The sequence below is a fragment of the Desmodus rotundus genome, chromosome X, assembly GCF_022682495.2.
Source record: "Desmodus rotundus isolate HL8 chromosome X, HLdesRot8A.1, whole genome shotgun sequence".
Lineage (NCBI taxonomy): Eukaryota > Metazoa > Chordata > Mammalia > Chiroptera > Phyllostomidae > Desmodus > Desmodus rotundus.
The window spans coordinates 1,755,012-1,779,099 of NC_071400.1; the positions used below are offsets into that span (position 1 = coordinate 1,755,012).

Consider the following 24,088-nt stretch of genomic DNA (forward strand, 5'->3'; position numbering starts at 1 on the left):
CAGCATGATTAGTAGGCATGTTATTTTCTGTTATTTGAAGTGCAGTAAATACCACATGTAGGTGTGATAAGCAGTGAAGCTAATGTTGTAAAGTTGGCTGAACACCTACATCTTTTTATTTTCATTTTACTTTTATTTTTTTAACTTTATTTTTATTTTTTGCACTATTACAGATGTACTCATTTTCCTACCCTTTGCCCACCTTCCCCCCTCCGCGCCCCCCCCAGCGCCCCCCCTTCCCTCTGGCCATCAACACACTGTTGTCTGTGGGTCATGCATATGTGTTCTGTGGCTGATCCCTTGAACTTCTTTTATCTAGTTCCACCTCCACCCCTCCTCTCTGAAATCTGTTGACCTGTTCCATGTTTCTATGCCTCTGTTTCTATTTTGTTAGTTAGTTTATTTTGTTCATCAGACTCCACATATCAGTGAGATCATATGGCCTTTGTCTTTCTCTGACTGGCTTATTTCACTGAGCATAGTAATCACCAGGTCCATCGATGCTATCGCAAAGGGTAAGATTTCCTTCTTTTTTAAAGCTGTGTAGTATTCCATTGTGTAAATGTACCACAGCTTTTTTATTCTACTCATCTACTGATGGGCACTTAGGCTGTTGCCATACCTTGACTATTGTAAGCAACGCTGCTGTGAACATAGGGGTGCATATATTCTTTCAAATTGAAGTTCTGTGATTCTTAGGTGTAGTCCCAGAAGTGAGATCACTGGGTTAAGAGGCAGTTCCATTTTTAGTCTTTTGAGGAAACTCCATATTGTTTTCCACAGTGGCTGTACCAGTCTGCATTCCCACGAACAGTGCTAAAGGGTTTGTTTTTCTTCACATCCTCTCCAGCAGTTGTTGTTTGTAGATTTATTGATGATGGCCATTCTGACAGGTGTGACATGATATCTCACTGTGCTTTTAATTTGCATCTCTCTGATGATTAGTGATTTTGAGCATCTTTTCATGGACCTGGTGACCATGACCATTTGGATATCTTCTTTGGAAAAATGTCTATTCAGTTCCTCTACTCATTTTTAATTGATTTTTATTTGCTTTTGAGTTACATGAGTTTTAAAGCCTTTATCAGATGTGTGATTTGCAAATATGTTCTCCCTTTCAGTAGATTGCCTTTCGTTTTGTTGATGGTTTCCTTTGCTGTGCAGAAAAGCTTTTTAGTTTGATGTAATCCCACTTATTTATTTTTGCTTTGGTTTGCTTGCTTTGCTTTTGTTGCCTTTCAGTTTTTGTCAAATACTAAAAAATATTTCTAAGACCTTTGTCAAGGAGCTTATTTATCCCCTGTGCTTTCTGGAATTTTATGTTTTTATGTCTTACATCCAAGTTTTTAATTTATTTTGAGATGAGTTTTATGTACAGTTTAAGATAGGGGTCCAGTTTCAGTTTTTTGCATGTGGTTATCTAATTTTTTCAGCATAATTTACTTGAACAGACTATTTTTTTCCTCATTGTATATTCTTGGCTTCTTTGTTGTAAATGAATTCACTATACATGCATGAATTTATTTCTGTGCTCTCTATTCTGTTCCATGATCTATGTGTCTGTTTTTCTTTTGCTAGTACCATACTGTTTTGATTACTATAGCAATTCCAGTATAATTTGAAATCAGGAAGTATGACGCCTACATCTTTTTTTTCTGTGGCAAGATTGCTTTGGCTATTAGAAGTCTTTTGTGGTCCCATATAAATTTTTGCAGTGTTTTTTTTTGCTATTTTTGTGAAAAATACCATTGTAATTGATACGAGTTGCATTGGATCTGTAATTTGCTTTAGGCAGTATTGGCATTTTAACAATATTAATTTGTATAACTCATCAACACAAAGCATCTTTCAATGTACTTGCATTTTCTTCATTTTCTTTCATCCGTGTCCTATACTTTTCAGTGTACAGCTCTTTGGTTCAGTTTATTTCAAGTTTTTTAAAAATTCCTTTTAGTGCAACTTAGATGAGATTGTTTTCTTGTTTTCTCTGTTAGTGTGTAGAAACCCAACTTGTCTTTGTATAATTATGTATCTTGCAACTTTACTGATTTCCTTTATTAGTGCTCACAGTTTCTTGGAACAGTTTTTAGGGTTTAGGGTTTATATGTAATATCCTGTCATCTGCTAGTAGAGAGAGTTTTACTTTTTCCTTTGTGATTTCGATGTCTTTTGCTTTTCTTGCCTAATCGCTCTAGCTAGGACTTCCAGTACTATATTAAATAAAAGTGGCCGGAGTGTGCATCCTTATCCTGTTTCTGGTCTTAGAGTAAAAGCTTTCAGCTCTTCACTGATGACCATGATAGCGGTGGGCTTGTCATGTACAGCCTCTGTGTTGATGTATGTTTCCTCCTCTAAACCTAATTTGTTGAGAGTTTCTGTCACGAATGGATATGATCTCCTCAGAGTAGCACTCCTTGGGTTATAAGAGAAAATTAAAGTAAAATTTAATTCAACAACTTCATTCATTAGAAAAGGGTACCAGTAGCTCATGAGCTCCTTTTTATCCTCCTAGACATGTGTTTGGGAATAGTGGTGTGTGGGCCTTGCCTCTGTGTACTAAAAAACTAAATCTTAGGTTTTAATGCACATTCATATTTTCCCTGTAGAAAAGAAATGTATTTCTTGAAATACCAAAAGGTGAATCATGAGTAGTTCATGGTTATCATATATTTATCATGTCACATACAGTAAGTTATGTTTATGTACAGTTCAGACACCAATCACTATACTTTCTTCCTTATTTCCTATTCTGATTTAAAGACAAACTGCTCTTATTCTCCCAGTATATTTTCCAACTTGTATATAGCACATAGTCAGTATTAGGAATGAGTCTCCTTCCATCCTTTGTTCTGCTGCCCGCTCCCATGAGGGAGTTAATTGTGATTTTACTTGCCATTTTTCTTATAAATGTTTATCTGATTTATAAGAGTTTGACTGTAATTTAATGTCTCCTTCCTCTCTTCTTCCCTTTTAATTTTAGGATACAGAAATGGTTGATTTAGATTCAGATGGCCCTGGTACTTCATCTGGAAGAAGGGTGAGTGAGTAAATGATGAAAATTTTCAGGGTTCTTGTGTCAGGGATCCCTAAGACCTACTCAATATGTTTGAAAAGTTTCTAGAGAGACTCACAGTATGCAGTGTATGTAGTTGTTACTCGTTGAATTTTATTGCAGTAAAGATACACAGCTGGATCACAGGGGAAAAGACACAAGGGAAAGTCTGGAAGAATCCATGTGCAGGCTTCCTCATGCTCTCTCCCTCCTTTGAAGGGCCACACAGAGCACACTCTTCCCCCAGCAATGAAAATGAAACAACATGTGTGTGATTAGAGACTCAGTCCCTAAAGAATTTATTGGGAGATGGTTATGTAGACACCATCTGACTAGCACATGCCAAGACTCCAGGCTCCCAGAAAGCAGGAAAGCACAAGAAAAGTATCAGCACAGATCACGTTATTGGTAAAAACTGTGTAGATAGAGTAGACCACCTTTATTATTTTGGAAACAGTTCAAGTGGCAGATGCCCAGCTGCCAGTCACAGGACAACCTTGCAGGCGAGCCATACTAAAGAAAGCAGCCTCAGGTCTGTTATGTTAACTCTGTACTTCATACTTTCCCTCTATAATAACTAGATAATTATTTGCTCTATATGAGGGAAAAATTTCCTTTGAAATATTGAAAGAAATCATATAAAAAAGGCATTAAATAGTAAAGGCCATCATTTATCACCACCATAAAGGACTTACATATATATATTTCAAGTGTTATTTGGAGAAGACTCTGGGATTATGATGCCATAATCAAGTATGCTTAACTATGAGCAAATATTAAGGCATTAAAATCTTTAACCTTGTGAAACAAAATAATCTGTTCCCCTGTGTTTGAGGTTTATATTTTCTTTTTTTTTGAGGTTTATATTTTTTAATGAAAATTCATAATACTAGAATTCTTGCTATTTCCAAACTATAGTACCTAGTTTTTATTTGTTTATATTTTTCCAGGGAGAGTGATTTAAACTAAGAAACCTTTAAATAGCAGCTGTTCTGTCTCACATAGGTATATTAACATTAGAAAAACAGGAGAAAATCAATAAAGAGTGAAGGAAAGAGCTTTTACATATAATTCTATTAAAATCTACAGGCCAAATGCCGAGGCAGAAGACCATCTTTGAAGTGTAATCCTGATGCTTGGAGAAAGCAGTGCAAAGAACTGTTGAGCCTCATTTATGAACGTGAAGACTCGGAGCCATTTCGACAGCCAGCTGATCATCTTTCTCACCCGGTAAGCAAACAGTTGTTTACAAAATCGCCAGTATGTACTTTCCCATTAATGTCTGCTAAGACCTGCTTAAGAGCCACTTTTCCACTTTCTTCCTACCTTCTTTCTCTCTCCCTTCTTACTTCCTTCCACTTCCTTCTTTGTTTATCTTTGAATTGTGAAAGTGGGTAATTAGATTAGTTATGACTTGTTAAAATGCCTGTCATGCCCTTTGTATGTAGATTATACATTTGTAAACCAAATTTGAATCTAAATATCTTTGCTGATGATGTGTTATAGAATTATTTAATTAACCAATGTCACCCCGATAAATTTAATTAAAAGATAAACATCTTTGCAATACCTTTCTGCTTTTATTTTGGATATTTGTTTAATAAATTCTACTAACTTCTAATACACTTTTATACACTATAGACCCTTGATAACATATGTCAGCCTTATGTTCATAATTCATGTTATCTTTAATTTCTATTAATAATTTAAATATTATGTTATCCAGTATGATCCCTTAGTTAACCAACGTACCTTATTACTTCTCATCAAAGATACAAGCATGAGAATTTCCATTAAAGGATTCCTTTCGAACAGTACTATTTATATAATGAATAATCTTTTAGTATAGATAGCAAGTCAGTTTTAATTTATTCAGAGAAAAAGTACAGCAATATTTCAGAAATACATGAGATCATCCTCTGAAATTAGTAAACATCAGTATTCTCTTACACAGGTTTAATTTGGGAAAAAAATTATTCAAGTAGTGAACAAGATTATGTTCAACAAAGCTTACTTTGTTTCTACAGAGTTTGGGTACAATAAATTAGTCTCGTGTTTTCATAGGAGTGGGGAGTGGTGAATGTAGAGTTCCTTCATCTTCAATACAGTCAGTAAAAACATTTATCCTATTTATGGATCTTTAAACCTTAAATAATGATTATATTACAATTCTTGATATTTTGTGGTGGTCTAAAAACACAATATATCTTCCTTACTCTGATAGGGCCATCAAGAGCAAGAGGGAGAACCTTCAGGGTCGGTGGCTCTGGAAAGACAAGAAGATCCATCTCTTTCTGAGGTAGGCCTAGTAGTTTCTTAAAAGACACATACGGTTTGTTGGTTTGTTTGTTTTGTTTTACGTTGTTTTACTTTTCAAAATCTCAATACTGTAAATAAAACTCATAATTTTCAAAGCTGTTTTCCAACTCTGCTCTCACTCCCTTTTTACCTTTGTTTGATTTTTTTGGTTGTTTAGTTTTTGCTTCTTAAATCAGCACATGTCCTGAAGAGGGTTGTTTGGCCCCGACCAGTGTGGCTCAATGGGTTGGACTTCATCCCGCAAACTGAAAGGTCCCCTGTTTGAATCCTAGTCAGGGCACATGCCTGGGTTGCAGGTCCCCCACCCCAGGCTGAGGGTGTGCAAGAACAGCCCATCGATGTTTGTCTTGCACATCTATGTTTCTCTCCCTCTTTATCTCTCCCTTCTCCTCTCTCTAAAATTAAATAAATAAAGTATTTTTAATAAAAGAGTGTTCTTTGTACTGTCTGCATAGATGGTAGGTGTTTATTTGTTTCTATAAATCTAAAACTACTGTACCAGAGTAGAAAACATCAATTACACAATATAATTAGGTCTGTATTACAGCTGATTATTCCCACTGGGAATCATCATGCTACACAAGGTTCCAACATTTTTATTCTATGAACATTTTTGTTTCCATAAAGCATGCTGTGTTGGAATATACTTTTGATATTTGTGATTTAAGCAAGAAAATTAAAAAAGATATTAAGAGCAATTGTGGTTTCTCATACTTTGAAAAATATTTGTCTCTCTCTTTTTTTTTTTGCTTTAAACAGTTTATTGGTGCTCCCAAATGCATGGTATTTCCAAGTATTCTTCAGGAGAAAAAAGATACTTATCAACTATCATTTTAGTTTGCATTTCTCTTATTATGAGTGAGGTTGAATAGCTTTTCCTATGTGCATGGGTCATTAGGATTTCATCTGGGTTGACTCTTGTGTTTTTTTGCCCATTTTCCTACTGGGCATTTCCACTCCAATATTAACACAGTCACCTTTTTTTCCCTAGCATTTCTTAATGGTGTGACTTGTTTTACATTTGTATCTTTGATCTATTTAGGGTTTTTTTAATTGATCCTGGGGAGAGAGGGAGAGAGAAACACTGATTTGTTGTTCCACTCATGGATGCATTCATTGGTTGATTCTTGAATGTGTCCTGACCCCCTGGGGATAGAACCTGCAACCTTGGGTATTGGGATGGCGCTGTAACCCACAGAACCACTCCACCAGGGCTGATCTATTTAGTTCTAACTTTATTATTCAGATGAGCAACACTTTATTAAAATTGTCTATCTTCACTGTTGTTGTTAGAAAGCAACCATCATTGCATCCAATGCCCCCGTGTCATGGTGCCTTGGTGACTTTTCCTCCATAGCTCTGTCCTCACTCTGTCCACGGGAGTCCGGCGGCCTGCTCCACGGCTGTACTGAAGGGGTGCTACAACACGTTTGATTTCCCTCAGGACCAGCGGCTAACATCCCTATTCTCTTCCAGTTTTCTTGGCTATTTTTGCTCGTTCACTCTCTATGTGAATGCTAGAGTCAGCTCATCTACTTCAAGGGAAAAAGCTACTATTTGCTCCACCACCCACTGCAACACAGCTTCTCACCCAAACTGCTCAAGACACCAGCAACCTCCGGGGCTGCCCATCAGAGGGGCTCTCCATCATCCAATCCCCTGCCTCACCTTTTCCTCGCAGCACTTTGCTGGCTGAGCACCTTCCTCCTGCTAATAGTCCTCGCCCAGCTTCTCTGCCCCTGCTCCCCACCTCTGCATGCCTCCCCGGGGGCTCCCTTCTGTTCATGCCTGTCCTTTAGGGAATCGCTTCCCATTGGACCCCATGCCTCCTGCTGGTGCTTCCTACACCGGTGCTGTGCGCCAAGCTCCCCAAGTCCATGCAAGTGTGAGCACCCATGCATCTCCTGAGCGCCTCCCAGGGGCACAGAAGGAAAGCCCTCTTACTAGCATAAACCCGGTCCTCCTGCAGCTGCCCTATTCGGTGAATAAAAGCCCCGAGAGTCTGTTCAAGCTGGGAGCCCAGAGGTCACCGAGCTCTCCCTCGCCTTGCTGCCTGTAGCTCCTATGGACCTGTGGTTCCTGCCTGCAGAATGTGGCTGGGCCACTGCATCCCTGGGTATGGTCACCTTCCCAATGGCCTCAGTGACATTGTCACCCGTGGGCTTGGAGGGCTGGCCACTGGCTCCCTTCCTGCGCTGACCTTAGCCTCTCCCTGGAGGCCAAAGCCCCAGTCTGGCCCCAACCTCTGTGCCAGGGCTCCCTATGCCCTGGCAGTGCCGCTCCTCACTCTCTCCTATGACCTGACACTTGAGGGTATCTCCAGGGACCCCTTGCCATGATCCACCCTCCCCTAGTTGACATTGAGGACAGCCAGCAGCTGTGATGACAAAAACGGGCCTACAGGCGGGCAGCTGCAGAAGGTGCCCGCATGTCCCACTGTGGATAGCAGGCACTGTCCTGGAGGCAGGGAGGCCACGACCTGGCTCTGGCCACAGCTCACCTGGATTATTTTTCTCTTTATATCCTTCCTTCCTCTGCCCCTTCCTCTGGTTCTTTGGCTTCTCCTGTGAGAGAAATGTGGTAATGTTAATTCTTAATGCTTCTAAATAGGGTGAGAGATCTAATACTGACAATGGCTTTTACTCCAAAATATGTTTGTTTAATTCATGATTGTGATATGTGCAGGAATATATACATTTCGGATGCACTTCTGTAGGACAACCCTAGAAATAGCTTAACTGGATTTGAAAGATCTGGGTTGAAATAAAATCTCCCTCTAATCAAAATCAAACTAATTTTTAAAAAAGATTATTTATTTTCAGAGAGAGGGGAAGGGAGGGATAAAGAGAGGGAAACATCAGTGTATGGTTGCCTCTTGTGCGCCCCCTACTGGGGACCTGGCCTGCAACCCAGGCATGTGTCCTGACTGGGAATTGAACCCACGACCCTTTGGGTCACAGGCCGGCACTCAATCCACTGAGCCATACCAGCCAGGGTAAAATCAAACTAATTTTTAATATATGAAAGTGAAGATCTTAGATGAAGCAAAAGTGTCAAATTTATTAAAATCAAAATGATAGGAGAAAGGCACAGATATGGCCAAGCTGACTAGCCCTTCAACTAATAACATGTTAGGTACAATGTGGTCATAGCTGGGAATGTCTTGGAAATATGCAGCTAATTTATGACATGGAACTATTTAATTGTATGTGAATTCTCCCATCTTATACTTGCATTGAGCAGTTTGCCAAGGAATTGGTTACTTCAGCCTTTAAGCAAGCAATGCAATCTCGTGTTATGAACTCTGTAGGAATGAAGCCAGTGGCTATGGAATTTCTTTTCTGGTTCTTGACTCTCTTATGGTTCTGGATGGCAGGGTGAGGGCTAAGGACCCTCCCATACACCTCTGCTGTTTTCCTAAGCCACCAAAAGACAGCTCTTAAATGTATTGCTGTTTGGAGAAGGCAGTTAGCAGACTGAAAAGCAGTCTGTTTATTTCATGGTGACTTGGTGATGCAAATCTTGTCTCATTGTATTATGTAGGAGCCTTACCTAGCCTACGTATTTAATAACACATTCTTCTTTGTAGGATCATCAAGGTGCCACGGACACTCCTATGGACTTCAGCACTGTGAAAGAAACTTTGGAAGCAGGAAACTATGGTAGTCCTCTGGAATTTTATAAGGACGTTCGCCAAATATTCAGCAACTCCAAAGCTTATACCTCCAATAAAAAGTCAAGGGTATGGAAACCTATGTTAAGTGGATTAATCATCTAAGCATTTAGTTACACATATATCAGCTTTTTCTTTTACCAGTTTTAAAATTGCTAAACAAGTATATACTACAATTCTGACATCACTAATGAAGTTTCATTCTTGGTATCTCTCCGACAGTTATTAGGACATAAAGTACATTGAGCATAGTCCTTCTGAATCTAAGCACCTCTTTCTTTCCTCTACCTGCCTCATCTTTACTTTTTAGTAATGTTTTATGTCTGCTAGAGAGAGGTGAAGGGACAGAGAAGTAGTAATTTGAGTACACTTTAATGTGTCTCTTATTTATGAATAATTTTATAAATAAAAGTGGTAAAACTTAATTTATATAAATATTTGGATTAGCTCTGAATATTTATGTTCCCTTTATCATAACAAATAGTGAATTGCATGGGCACTATGTCTATTCATATGTCTATTCACTATGTCTATTCACTGGCTCATTGTCTATTCATACTTACTTTTAATACTTTCCCTATGTTTTGTCAGAATTTAAATATCTTGAGAACAAAAAAGTAATAATTTTTGTGTTTTGTGATCCCTGGTATCTGATTAACTTTTAAATAAGTTGCACAGTATGTACACAACTTGCCCACTTTCAACTCATATAATAAGAATTTTCACCAATCTATGGAGACATAATTTTTTCACATTTGATTTATTGACTACACTTATACTTACATATGTTTATACGAGGTCTGTCCAGAAAGTATCCAGCCATATACTATGAAAAATAGAGACATTTATTGAAGAAGATACAAGAAACATTGTCCCTAGGACAATGATGCCTCAGTCCCCTTCCAAGTAGGCACCTTGGGACCTCACACAGTTCTCCCAATTGCCATTAGCTGCCCCATCGTATTTTCCCGAATCTCTTTGAGGGTCTGAAATCTCTTCCCTTTCAAAGGTGATTGTAGTTTTGGAAAAGCCAGAAGTCTCAGGGCACCATATCTGGGCTGTAGGGGCCTGAGTAACCTGGGGGATTTGATGTTTTGCCAAAAAACTCAGCATGAGACGTGATGCATGAGCAGGCATGTTGTCATGATGAAGCTGCCAATCACCAGTTGCCCATAGCTGTGGCCTTCTGAATCATCCCAATAGTTTCTGTGGAGGAATGTTCAAGCTTAACACAAAATTTGATGCAGATTCACTGCTCTACTTGGTCAGTCATTTTAAATGTGATGGCCACACAGTACACATGCTCACTCAAAGCTGACTAGTACAGTGAAGTTGTCATTGTTCACACATGCACATTCCAGTCCACTCTCCTTGGCTGCCAGGTTACATGGATGCCACGCAACCTGTCCTCATTATATTAACAATGGCTGGACTTTTTCCAGACATTTTTTTTAAAACAGTGGGTTTTATTATTTTGAAACCTTTCTTAAACTTAGATATTATGAGCATTTTCTCATGACATTATTACTCTTTGAGAACAAAAGTTTTAATGTCTCCACAGCATTTTATTAAATGGTGGTTTTATGTTATTCACAAGTGTCCTAGTGCTGGAGATTTAGGCTGTTTCTAGGTTTTCACTTTACATGCATAAAGCTGTGGCTAACATCTGTAACATCCTTGAACAGAATTACTTTGTGTGCGCAATTCTCTGTTTCCTTAGGATAAATTCCCACCGGTAAAATTATTAGCCAAAGGATGTGGATATTTTTAAGTTTTTTATATTAAATCCCATTACACATTGCCCTTTAGAATTACTGTTCCAGTTTAAAAACCTCACTGGCAATATATTGGAATGCTTTTTGCTACCCTTCCCAACATTGGATATTCTCTTAAAAACCTTTATTAATTTTTAGTTTAAAATGGTAACTTGCTTTAATTCTTCAGGAATAATTTTTTTAATGTATGATATAATGTCTATATTTTGTATGAAAGGATGATACTGATAGTGGTCCAGGCATGTTTTTACTGTTTATATTTTATATAATCGAAGTAGCTGCTAAAACAATACCAATTTCTTCCTTTTCAGATCTACAGCATGACGCTACGGTTATCTGCCTTATTTGAAAGTCGAATTAAAAATATCATCTCTGAATATAAGTCAGCAATCCAGAGTCAGAAGAGGAGAAGGCCGCGGTACAGAAAACGTTTAAGAAGCAGCAGCAGTTCGTTATCTAGTAGCAGAGCTCCCAGGTATATTACAGTGATGGAGTATTGTATTTGTTGCAACACTTTGTATATATTACTTCATTCCTTAAAGTTTATTGAATAGCTTGAGGGGATCCCAAGACCCAAGACATTTTTTTTTAAAGAAATCATGCACCTGTATAAAGATGGAGGTGGTAATCCAAAGCTTTGTTTATGTGGATTTTGTTATACCAAAAACTTTTCATTTGAATGCTTTAAATTTAACTTCGTTACATTACCAATTTGAAGTGTTTCACTTAAATGATCAGACATTTCTTTTTTTGGTCACCTAAAACATCTTGTATGTACTGTCTATCATAATATGTTGCTGAAAGAAAAAAATCTGAATTGTTATATATTTGTACTTGTAGTCCAAAAGGGAAACAGAAACAAATGAAGTTGCAGCCTAAAAATGACCAGAATACCTCAGTGTCTTATGCCAGGACCAGCTCTCCTTTCTCGTCTCCTGGTAAATATGTCTTTTGTCTTTGGTTTTATATATTTCAGTTTAATGCTGATATTCAGGCTATAGAAATGGCAGCATGGTTTATAGTACAAAGAGCCATGGATTTAAGTGTAGAGAGTTGTGTTTTATTCCCAATTATTTTCTCTGTGTGGTCTTAGGTTACACATCAGGCCACAAGATTAAGTGTGTTTGTATTTTAAATGAAGGTGTTAAGACTATATGAATTATAAAGCCTCTTAGTTTTAAAATTCTGTAACTTCATGATTTTTAACATCTATACTATCTTAGAGCACTGTGTACAATAATATATTCGCCAGTGGAAGAATTGAGGATTTATTGTGTGGGGGAGTGGTTTCCATGGACAGGTTTTTCTGAAATTTTGTCCTTGAAAGCTTAACAATGTGATGAAACATTTGTTGTCAAAATATTCATATTTCCTTCAAACACTGCACAATTGTAATGTTAGAGTAGAATAACTGAGTGAGAGAGTTTTCCGAACAGCATGATAATTATATTAACAATACGGTCTTTTTAATGTCAGTTTCAGATGCTGCTGAAGGGCTTTCAGTATATTTACTTGATGATGAGCTGGATGGACCATTGTCTTCATCGAGCTTGAGTGGATATACCCGAAGTGGAAATAGCCATGACCCAGGGAAAGCCAAATCATTTCGGAATAGAGTTTTGCCAGTTAAACAAGGTAGGGAATAAATATGGACACAGTATTTATTCATTGTTCCTTTATAATGGCAAATGAATTATTTAAAAGCTGGTGTATTTATGCAGTAAAAATTAGCATGTCCTTCTAGTTAATGAGGATTTTGTATGGTTGAATTTGACTCAGACAGGGTTTCATACCCATGACTAAGAACAGGCTATTAGCAGATTTTCAATAATATTTCAATAATATAATGAAATAAAATGTAAAATGAATAGAGAGGAACAAATAAATGAAGAGCTCTTTCCCCAAGCACATAAAAACCAGAGTATTAGACACATATTAACCATATTAATAAGAAAGGCAAATAAAATTCCAAAATCATCTGTAAATAGGGCTCATTTTTTAAAAAGCCCATCCCAATTTAGAAAAAGGGTTTTGGTTGACTTAATGAGCCTTCTTTTCATCAACACCTACATCTACCACCTTGTTTAGGTATTCTCAATAACTGAGTGGTTTTCAGTCTGTGTTCTCTGCCTCTTTTCAGTAATTCAGAGCTACTTCAGGAATTCTCAGAATAGCCTTCTCCATTCAACAAAAGCAACTTATTATTATTCACTTTATGAGCTTCCATCTAACTTTTATTTGTAGAAAAAAATTTCACTGGCTAAAAAGAAATCCCTGAGCTAATCATTCATCATCATGTGGTTTATTTTTGCACGGTCACGAGCTTCAATTATAAATACTTGAAGGTTAGGTTATTGTTATGCAGATTTTCTTATACTTAGCCCTGTGTTATGGACCTTGAACATATTCAAAGAAACTTCTAATATATTCATCTGTTTGACGTTTGTGAAGAATAGTTACCATGTTTTTAGAAATATTTTTATTAGACTCTATATTTTTATTTCATATACATTTTAATGAAAGATTTAATAGCTTCTCCATTGTTACTGAAATATCAAATAACCCAAAAATAGACTTTCTGAAGATGTATTTTTTATTCATGATGTGAGGAATATTGTTACATAATTGGTTACTTTAAGATAGTTACTGCATTTATTTCCCCCAGTTTTTCTCTTTACTCTGTTCTGCAGCAGCTGCACTTTCTTCTCATTTTGCCCTTTCCTTCATTATCAAGCATTTAGAAAAAGTAGATTATATTTCCTGCCACTATTTTCTTTCCATCTAAACATTCCTTTATCCTTTATAGTCCGGCTTCTGCCTCCTCCACTGTACAAAAGTTTTCCTCTCCAGATTCAGCAGTGATCTCCAGTCACTGTCGTCGTCTCAGTCCCTCTGTCTCTGATCTGTCTGCATCACTGCAGGCTGCTGCGTACCCCCTCCAAGGAGCTCCAGTACTGCTTCTCTTGTATCTCTGTTTCTAGTATATTCATATATTCTCTGTTTGTTTTGTTTTGGTTTGGATTTTTCCTTTTGTCTTCTACAAATAAAGGAATCTAATAGCTACATCAATCATCTTTATGCTGATGAGTCTCCGAATTCATGTGTCTAGCCCTAGTATCTCTCTTGTACCAGTCTCACTTCCAAGTTCATCCTAAATAACTTCCACTCGGTGTTTATCATTCATTATTCTCAAGCTTGCTTATTTTTCTGCCCTCACTATTTTAGTTGATGGCACCACCATCTTCCTCCTAGTCATCCAGTTTAAAATTTTAGTGTTCTTTGGCTCTCCTTTTGCCCCTCATATCCAGTCAGTTGCTCAGTTTTCTGAATTCTATAACTTTTTAATACCACCTAAATCTCTTATCTACAGTTTCTATTGCTGTCACTTAACTACATTAGTCAGCTTGGGCTTTCGCAACAAGACACCACAGAGTAGGTGGCTTCAATAACAAATATTTGTTATGAGCGGCTTCATTGAGATATCATTGACATAAAAATTGTACATATTTAAAGTTACACCTTGATGTTTCAATATATGCATACACTGTGAAATGGTCACCACTGTCAAACTAATTAAGGTATCTATCACTTCTACATGATTACTGTGTGTGTTGAGATTTAAGATCTATCCTAGCAAATTTCACATATACAGTACTGTTAACTATAGTTACCATGGTGAACGTTAGCTATCTAGAACTTACTCATCCTGAGTATCTGAATCTTGGTTCCCTTTAACCAACAGCTCCCTGTTTCCCCTTCCGCAACGCATGGCGACCACTCTATCACTCGCTGCTTCTACGAGCTTAATGGCAGGGAGATGTTCTGAGAACACATGTTTAGCTAGTTGGTCATGTGAACATCATCAAATTTACTCACACAAATCTAGATGGTATACCCTGCTACACCCCTAGTCTGTATGGCATAGGCTACATACCTGTACAGCATGCTACTGTACAAAACAACGCGAGATTAAATCAAACACAAGAGAAAAAGATAACAATAAACACAATGAACATGGGATGTACGGGACTGCTGCTAGCTTAACATGGCATAGGGTTTTACAGCGAGCTTTTGGTCTTTTAAGTAAACAGTACACTATAAAACGACCATAAAAAGCATAGTATATTGAATACATAAACCAGTAGCATAGCCACTGGTTATTATTGTCCAGGATTATGTAGTGTGCATAACTGACGGGCCACACGTTTCTATGACTGACAGCACAGTAGGTTTGTTTACAGCAGCATCGCCACAAACACGGGACTAGTGTGTGCTCTATGACATTACTCTGGCTATGACATCAGTAGGCAGTAGAGAGCAATGTTTCAGTGCCATTACAATGTGCTGGGACCACCGTCATATATGTCTGTCACAGCACATGACTGTATTTTAGGTTACACATATAAGTGACATCATGCAATATTTCTTTTTCTGCATCCTGCTTATTTTGCCCAGTTAGCATAATGTCCTCCGGCTCCTTCTATCTTACCACAAATGGCAAGATTTTTTCAGTTTTAAGGCTAAATAATTTATTTTATATTATATAGATATATATGTTGTTTCCTATCTTGGCTATTGTGAATACTGCCGCAATGAACAAGGGAGTACAGATTTCTTGATTTCAGTTCCTTTTTATATGTACCCAGTAGTGGAATTGCTGGATTCTATGGTACTTCTATTTTAATTTTTTGAACAAACTCCATACTGATTTTCATAGTGGCTGTACTAATTTACATTCTCACCAAATGTGTACAGCAAACGTGTTCCCTTTTGGCCACATCCTTGCCAACACTTATCTTTTATTTTTTTGCAACTAGCCATTATAACAGTTGTGAGGTGATATCTCACTGTGATTTTGTTTTGCATTTCCCTAAGGATAAAGATGTTGAGCAGCTTTTCATGTACTTAAAACAGACATCTATTTTCCAACAGTTCTGGAGGCTCAAAGTCCAAGATCAGGATGCCGGCAGGGCTGGTGTGTGGTGAGAGCCACCTTTTCGCTGTGTCCTTATGTGGCTTTTTTCTCTGTCCCATCCACACCCAGGGAGAGAGCAAGCGAGCATTTGTGTGTCTTCTTCTTATAACAATTCCAGTCCTTATGCATTAGGGTGCACCCTTGTGACTTCACTTTGATTAAGAACTTCTTAAAGGCTCTATCCTCAAATAAAAACACATTGGGGGTTAGGGCTTCCATATACTTATTTTGGGGTAATGCAGTTTAGTCCCTAACACCAAGACTATTAGACTAACCCTGGTTAGCATACAAACCTAGGCTTTGCTTTTTCCACTATTTTCAGTTTCCCTCCTACCTACTGGCTATTCCTTCTCAATTATGTTTGCCTGTTTTTTCTTTTTAAATGTTGAAATATCCCAAGTCTCAGTCCTCAGCTACCTGAGGTACTTGCTTTCTCAATGAGCTCTCTCAGTTCTCTTGACACTAAATGTCGTCTCTTTACCAAAAATTCTCAAAATGATATCTTTAGCCTTATCCAAGTCTCCCCTGAACCTCTACACTGATATATTCACCTGCTTTTTTTTTCTTTTCCTTATTTTAAATGTTTTTACTTGTGTGTCTAGTAGTATTTAAAACTGGAATCTTTATTTTTTTTCCTCACCAGCTTGCCCAAACCTATTCCTCCTTTAGTTTTCTCCAACCCAGCAAATATCTCTACCCTTCACCCAGTTGCAGGCTATAAAACCTAGTAGCTGATCTTCATTCTTTGCTTAACACTTGACATCCAGTCCATCAGCTGTTCCTGTCAGTTGGGACTTTAAAAGTAAAGATTTTCCTTCTAGAAGGAAATAGTCCACATCCAGTCATTTCTCAACACCTCTATTGCCCCATCCCTCATGGTGCAGTGGCTTCCCAACTGAATGCTGCTTCCAATCTCTTCTATAATCTATTCTTTCTACAGCAACTATAGTGCTCTTTTAAAAATGTAAATCAGATCCCGTCATTCTTCAGCTGTAAAACCCTTCGCTGGAAGTTGTTTCCCATTACTCCGCTTTTCTCTTCCACTCTAGTTACACTGCATTTCTGTATCCTCTGATGGAATGTTCTTTCCCCAGATCTAACTTCATTCAGTTCTTTCCTTATGTACAACCTCTGCGGAAACATTTTCCTTAAATAAAGTACTCCCCAAGCATATATTCACACTCTTTTTTACCCTCTTTTATTTATAGCACATTTTATTACTTAAAATTATATTATAAATTGTTCACGTCATGTCAAGCAAGCTTTTCCTACTAAAATAGAATTTCAAAGAACAAGGACTTTATCTCATAATTGCCATATTTCAAGCTCCAAGAAATGGCTGGCCCATAGTAGATCATCAGTAAATGTTCATTTAGTGTATGAATGAAATTACTCAGATACATGTTCTCAGATCATTCTCCCTAGGGTTCAAGCCCTTGAAATTCCTGCCCAGCTATCTCACCTCCACCATCCCTCTACACTCCCCTCCCTGCCAAAAAAGTGATCAGACGAAAATCAAAACTACTATCTTCTATTTCCAACAGATTTTAAATGCATACTCCAAGACTCTCCATGGCTTTACCCCATCTATCTTTGAGTATAAATATTTTTTATAGACTGTTACTGTTACTTTCAAACCTAAATAACCATTTTGCCAACGTCAAAGCTTAACTTTAAAAAATCATTCATCTTGATTTAGATCACTCCGTTGATGGACCCCTTACAAATGATGACGGCAGAGAGCCCCGGACAGGAGTCAAGAGAAAGCTACTTAGTGCATCGGAAGAAGATGAAAGCGTGGAAAGAGAAGAGAAAGAGAAAAAAGAAACAAAAGAGAAATCACATTTATCTTCCTCAGAAAGTGGAGAGTTAGGATCCAGTTTAAGTTCTGAAAGTTCCTGTGGTTCTGATTCTGACTCTGAATCAACTTCCAGGACAGATCAAGATTATGTAGATGGAGACCATGACTATAGCAAATTCATACAAACTAGGCCTAAAAGAAAACTCAGAAAGCAATATGCCAATGGAAAAAGAAACTGGAAGACCAGAGGCACGGGAGGAAGGGGTAGATGGGGCAGATGGGGTAGATGGAGTAGAGGAGGCAGAGGAAGAGGAGGCAGGGGACGAGGGGGTCGAGGAAGAGGAGGAGGTGGCACTAGAGGGCGAGGGCGAGGGAGAGGAGGAAGAGGTGCTTCTAGAGGAGCCACCAGAGCCAAACGTGCACGTATTGCAGATGATGAATTTGATACCATGTTTTCAGGACGCTTCAGTAGACTGCCTCGAATTAAAACGAGAAACCAAGGCAGGAGGACCGTTTTATATAATGATGATTCTGATAATGACAATTTTGTGTCCACTGAAGATCCTCTGAATCTTGGTACATCCAGATCAGGCAGAGTGCGTAAAATGACCGAAAAAGCCAGGGTTAGCCATCTCATGGGATGGAATTATTAACAGTTAATAAATTTAGAATAATTCTAAAAATTCAATGGCCTTCTACTGCAGGGAATTTACCAGGAAATCTACAAAGCAAGTTGTGTGGGGACTTATGTTTCCTTTCACATTGGTGCTTTTCCATTTTGCCAGTATACATTTGTTTCAAGACTTTTGATCTCCACACTTCATTTGTTCAAACAAGCCTTACTCATTAGGCCTTAAATTTAAAAAAATCTGCCCACACACACATACACACACACACACACACACGTACACACACACCACAGACACACTACAGATTTACTACATGAAAGGAGCATTCAGCTTCTTAAAGAGTAGCATGACATTTTTATCTCAACAGAATATCCCTCTTTTGCTTTTGTATCACAGAAGTATAGCACCTTCTTACAGAGTTTTATATAGTTTGTTTTTGCCATTTTGATTCCTGTACCCAGTAATAATAACTTTTGCACAATACACCAATCCTAAAGGCAGCTATTAAATGTTTACAGTTTCTATATTATAAGAACGATCTGGATTATTTTACTCTTCCCAGGCCAAACTTTCAATAATTGTACTGAACTGAAGTATATATTTATACTACAGTTTTTTTTGGGGGGTGGGGGGATCTTGATACACTTTTCATTGATTTGCTTAATTCATGTTAAAGGTGAGAAAGGGTTGGTGCCTTGTAAATATGTAGCAAATCTTTGTGGTGTGTTCTGATGTGTGCATTAACTTTATTAAAAAAGAATACTTGAGGTATCAATCTAGACAAGGTGCCAAATGCAAAAGTTTCTTGCATCCATTTTCCTTTCCTGTTATATTTTATTGCATTAATAGAACTTCTGTAGCTTAAAGAATAACTTAAACATTTGAAAAATCCTCATCCACAAAGAATAACTTCTTTGAATAGTAGCTCAGCTACCTCTATTAACTACAACTACTGGAAACATTAAGAAAAATAGATGCTGTTATTCATTACTGACTAAGGAGAAATAGAACAAGCTTGGTGGGAATGAATATTCATAAGTTATAAGCTGAGAGATTGTTAATAATCATATTGGCTCTCAAATTAATGATTGTAATTAACAAACTTTTATAAGCATAGTATGCTCTACTTTAGACTTTTCTTAGAACATATTTATGTAAGTAGACTTGGACAACCGCTTACGTATCTCTGCTACCACTTACTATTTAGCAGCTGTGAGTGGCTGGTTTTCATTTGAATTTCAAAATGTAACAAAACACCTAGTTTGAATTGGCATGTTTTGGCTAGCTAATATTTCGAATCAACAGCAAAAGGTTCTGCTCATACCATTCCAAAAGGTTCTTCTGTTAGTCTTTCAGAAAAGAACCTCATTGCACTGCACACTGATATTTTGAGTTACTATGTTGTAGAAGAAAAAACTTAAACCCTTATGACCTTGTTTACAGCAGTAGAGTGCACATAGTTCCGTAAGTGAGCTTGAGTTCCCAGATCAGTTTTATTCCTCAGATTTGAGAGATTGCAAATTTGCTAATTTGTCAGATCCCTAGATTTTTGAGGTGGGAGGGAATGAATATATATTGATGTCTGTTTTTGTAACAGCAGACTTGTTGCGCTTAGATCAGACTTGTGGGGATAAAGAAAATTTCTTAATGTTCTGCCTAGTAATCCCAGGATACTTAAGCTGACGTGTCTGTCTCACGCTTTCCATCATTTCACGCATCTGAAAATCCTTAAGTGCAGAGGAAGGAGTACACACATAACTTTGCTTTTTTTGTTGGGTCAGGTGGGGGTTATTCTTGGACTAACATCTTTAAGCAATTTTCACTTGCAGTAGAAATGTTCAGGCTTGAAGAAAGTATTTTTATAAATTGTTAATGGCACTAAATTCTGTCACTGGACAAGTAGATCAACCTGATTTTTTTTTGTCATCTTTTTTCTCCACTAAATCAAAGCTACTGGTTGTAACTCGACTGCCACTTTTACCATAATAGAGATTCAAAATTGTTCAGTTTTGAAAGTCTACATTTGGGTTTTGCTAAAATGTACTATTTTAGTTATTCATCTCTTGGACATTTAGACTAAATTTGTGCCTGTGTTTTCCTGGAATCAATAACACTCTGGCCTACCCTATTCAAAGTAACTTAAGTTACTTAAATTCATGGATATACCCAAATAGTATCATGTGTATCGTTTTAGTGTGAAATTTTTTGTTGACATTCTTCTATGAAGAGCTGACCTCTTGAAATGTAGAAGAATTACCATCTGTGTGATTTTAGCTGTCTGAAGCTTTATTTATAATTTATTTTGAAAAAAAAATGCCACATTTATTCCCCAGATGTCAAGATTTTCTAGGTTTAGATACTTAGGATGACAAGGCTAAAGACATTTTAAGCATATTTTATATGTAGTGAAATACTGTGAAGATAATAGTGACAGCATTTTGCTGTAATGTTGATTTCAGTTACTAGGATTTAAAGAGCTAGTCACCAGGGTGTGTTAGATGAGCATAGTTATCATTTATTACAAAACAAACAGATCATTTCTGTTTGCATGCAAATTATTTTAATAATTGTGAGAATAAAAGTTTGGAAGATGTATTTTTACTTTTATATCTGGACTTTTCCCCCACAGTTTATACTTTGCTCTTTTTGTAACGCTGCCTCCTGTGAATGTGATGTAATTTGTATCACATGGAATATTTTATTGCTTTAATTTTTTAGAGGCCATTTAAACCTAAATAAGACCTGGGTTCAGCCATAGCAAAGCAAGTAGAAAATGGGCTAAGATGGTTGGAGAAAAGTCTAAATCTTAAAAGAGTTGCTAAGGAGAAAAACCACTGTTATTTTTAGGTTCATGAGAGCTCTCAGATGTATAGGCCTAATCCTATGCTAGATATTAATAGTCAGTGAACTGTAATATTTCTCATGAATGCTAATAATGTTTTAATTCCCAGCTTTAAGATCTTAGCATGTGTATATGTTTATGAAAACTGAATTGTGTGTTTTTTTCTATGGCTTGCTATGTGTATCTCTTCCAGCAATCAGATGCTCTCAAACATTCACTAGTCTGTTAGCCTAGTGACTAAATTTGTTTATATGTGTGTGTGCGTGCGAGTGTGTATGTAGATTTTTTCCAACTTGGCACACTTTATCTCAGACAAAAAAAAAAAAGAATATTTTGTATGGAAGACAGTCCTGTTCACTGTCTACCAGTTCTTTGCCTCTGTTATAAAGCGCTTAGCCTGTATATATATATACTGCTTGATCATTCATTTCATTATGCCTTCTAGATAAACAATCTAGGATTTGTTGTGTACATGTGTCCCTATATTTTTTTCATTTAATTTGCCCTCCCTTCATTTGTTTCTTGTTTGTTTGTTTCCCTTGCCAGAGATCAGACTTGTGCTGGAATTCTTCCATATAGCACTTTGTTTCTCCCAGAGTAAAATGCATAAATCTCATTTGTGCAACTGTGTGCTCAGATATCTAACGCAGCCTTCAAATAATTGGAAATAAATTTGAGTGATTTATCTTTTGTTGGTTTTTTTTTTTGTAATCCTGTAGATTGTCATCAGACAATAACAGTGATAAACAGATGTGAATACCACTTCAAACTTTTTGATAAAACTTTTTTGAACATTTTTCAAAATTTGTATGTTCGTGGTAGTGATAAATTAAAAACCTTGTATTAAACATGCTTATATATCTTGGAAATTATTTTATGCACATTTACCAACTGGTACTTTAAAGTTGGAATATTCACATTCACAAGAAGGAGACTTGCATCCTGTATAATTTTTGGTAGCCTTTTAGTTCTGAGGAAAGGAACAAAACTTTTGACACTTCAAGTTCATTGTTTTAAATGTTAACCCCATCCCCAACATTTTCGTGGTACATAAGGCTATGTAAAAGTTCTGTTGAATAGAGAATATTCTAAGATCACTTTTAAGGCTTGTTTTAAAAAATAGTGTGAAAATATTTTCATGCTTTTGCTTTCTGCCTCTTAGTGAAGTTGCTTTACCAAGTTTATGAAGTTTTGATTAAATTCTAATATAAAGTTTTTTTTTTCATGGTGCTGTATTTTGGGGAATGTGGATGGCCCTCTTATTTCTTGACATTTGTTTAAGATGCCTTATTCTTGATTGTTTCTTTTTTCATCATTCCTCTCCTGCTTCTTTTATCCTCACTTCTCTTTCTGTAATGAAGACTTTACCTAATTTAGCACACTTCAACGAGACTGGTAATTTATGATTCATTGATGGCAGAAGTACAGTAGAAAGGCCCTGCAGTTTAGAGTTAAGGTGTGTTTGTTTATTTATATGTATACTCATTTGTTACTCCTATCTTAATTAAATCTAGAATATGAGACTTTGACATATAAAAGCATGATAAGTATTTTCTAAAAAATAAGACTATTGATACATATTAAAGTCGCCATTGGTAATTGACTTTTAAATTCACATACAAAAATATTTAGAAATGCATTTGGGAAATGTGTTTTCACATGTCACCAGATACACATTAGGCAGTACTGCAAATGTTAGTTCTTTAAACAATACTGTGGTGATGGCAATCAGTAATTTATTTCTTTGTCCTGTAACTTATCATCCTTGTCTTTTGTAATCCCTTACAAAGTATTAACAAAACTGTACCTTCTGTTTGTTCTTTAGTATCCATAAGTTTTAAGATGGAAAATCATTCAGTTAATAGTTGATGTGATGTTGTATATGGGCAAAATGTCCATTAAACTAAAATTCAGTACAGAAAGGTAAACTAGAATGGCTTGGTTTATAAAAGATGTTTTGTTTGGCAGTTATAAGTCATTATAAGCAATTATCTTCAAAGGAAAAAAAACTGGATTTGTTGCCATTCTTTATGGGATGTTTACAATAAAATTCCAAGTTGTTTGGAATCAGTTGCAGTCTTGCTGCTTTGTGCCTTAACTCAGGTACTGGAGAGAAATTAACAATAAGAAGGAAAAACGGGGCTACCTTTTCATGATCCAGTTTCAGAGATTACAACATGTAACTCTTGGGTCCATTCTTGTTTGTCATGTAATATTTTATTATGATTTTTTCATCTGAGGAACTAGGTACTTCCTACTATCAAAGAAAACTATGGCTTTTTTTTTTTTTTTTGTCTTTGTCATTACAGATATTCTGGGTCACTTTTAGGTAATAAATATGTTAAAAAATTTAAATGTGGGCTGTTTGGTGCATTAAATAACAGCCTGCAAAGCTTTAGTCAACATTTCACTTTGTAGAGCTTTTTGAAATGAATAGATTTCTAATGTCTTTATGGCTTATAAGTTTTAACAGCTGAGTTATGTACCGCAGCCATTTTTATTTTGTAGTATAAGTGCCCACACTGTGCACCTGTGTGGTTTCACAGAATTTCCTTCCCAACTGCAAGAACCTCACTCAGTTCAAGGTACGTAAGTTGGCCAGAGACAAGTGCATATTTTATATATACACTGTCTGTGTTGTGTATTTAGAACCAAGAAAGAAGTTACTTAGGAAAAAAATAACCACCTTTGTCTTCTGGCATATCCTTTGTCTATGACAGTAGCCCAAAGTTTCACAATATTTGGAAATTCAAGTGGGTATATGTTTACAGTCTGGTATTTCCATTGAGTTGCATGATGGATTAAACGTAGCTCTCTTTAAAGATAGAACAGTGCATGTTAAAATTCCTTCTCAGCAGGCTTTGATGTCTTCCGACTTTATCTGCTAGGTTTTTAAAATAGAATAAGTAAATAACTTCTGTAACAGATATTAGAGCAGTATTCAGATGATCCATTTTTTTCCCAGCCGACAAGGGTAAGAACAAAGTACTCTCTACTCCCTTTCTCAATTACACGCCCCTGA

The 24,088-nt window shown here is 36.8% G+C and overlaps 1 protein-coding gene across 1 annotated transcript in view; it reads left to right on the forward strand.

Moving 5' to 3' along the window:
- BRWD3 (bromodomain and WD repeat domain containing 3) overlaps positions 1–21,751 on the forward strand; it is a 94,047-nt gene extending 72,296 nt beyond the window's left edge. Inside the window, exons 34-41 of the mRNA XM_024574975.3 lie at positions 2,981–3,037; positions 4,142–4,282; positions 5,277–5,351; positions 8,961–9,113; positions 11,131–11,294; positions 11,660–11,757; positions 12,296–12,454; positions 17,494–21,751. Of these exons, the coding sequence (XP_024430743.2) occupies positions 2,981–3,037; positions 4,142–4,282; positions 5,277–5,351; positions 8,961–9,113; positions 11,131–11,294; positions 11,660–11,757; positions 12,296–12,454; positions 17,494–18,248 (1,602 nt within the window). The 3' untranslated portion in view covers positions 18,249–21,751. The remainder of the gene's footprint in view (positions 1–2,980; positions 3,038–4,141; positions 4,283–5,276; positions 5,352–8,960; positions 9,114–11,130; positions 11,295–11,659; positions 11,758–12,295; positions 12,455–17,493) is intronic.
- The last annotated feature ends 2,337 nt before the right edge of the window (positions 21,752–24,088 follow it).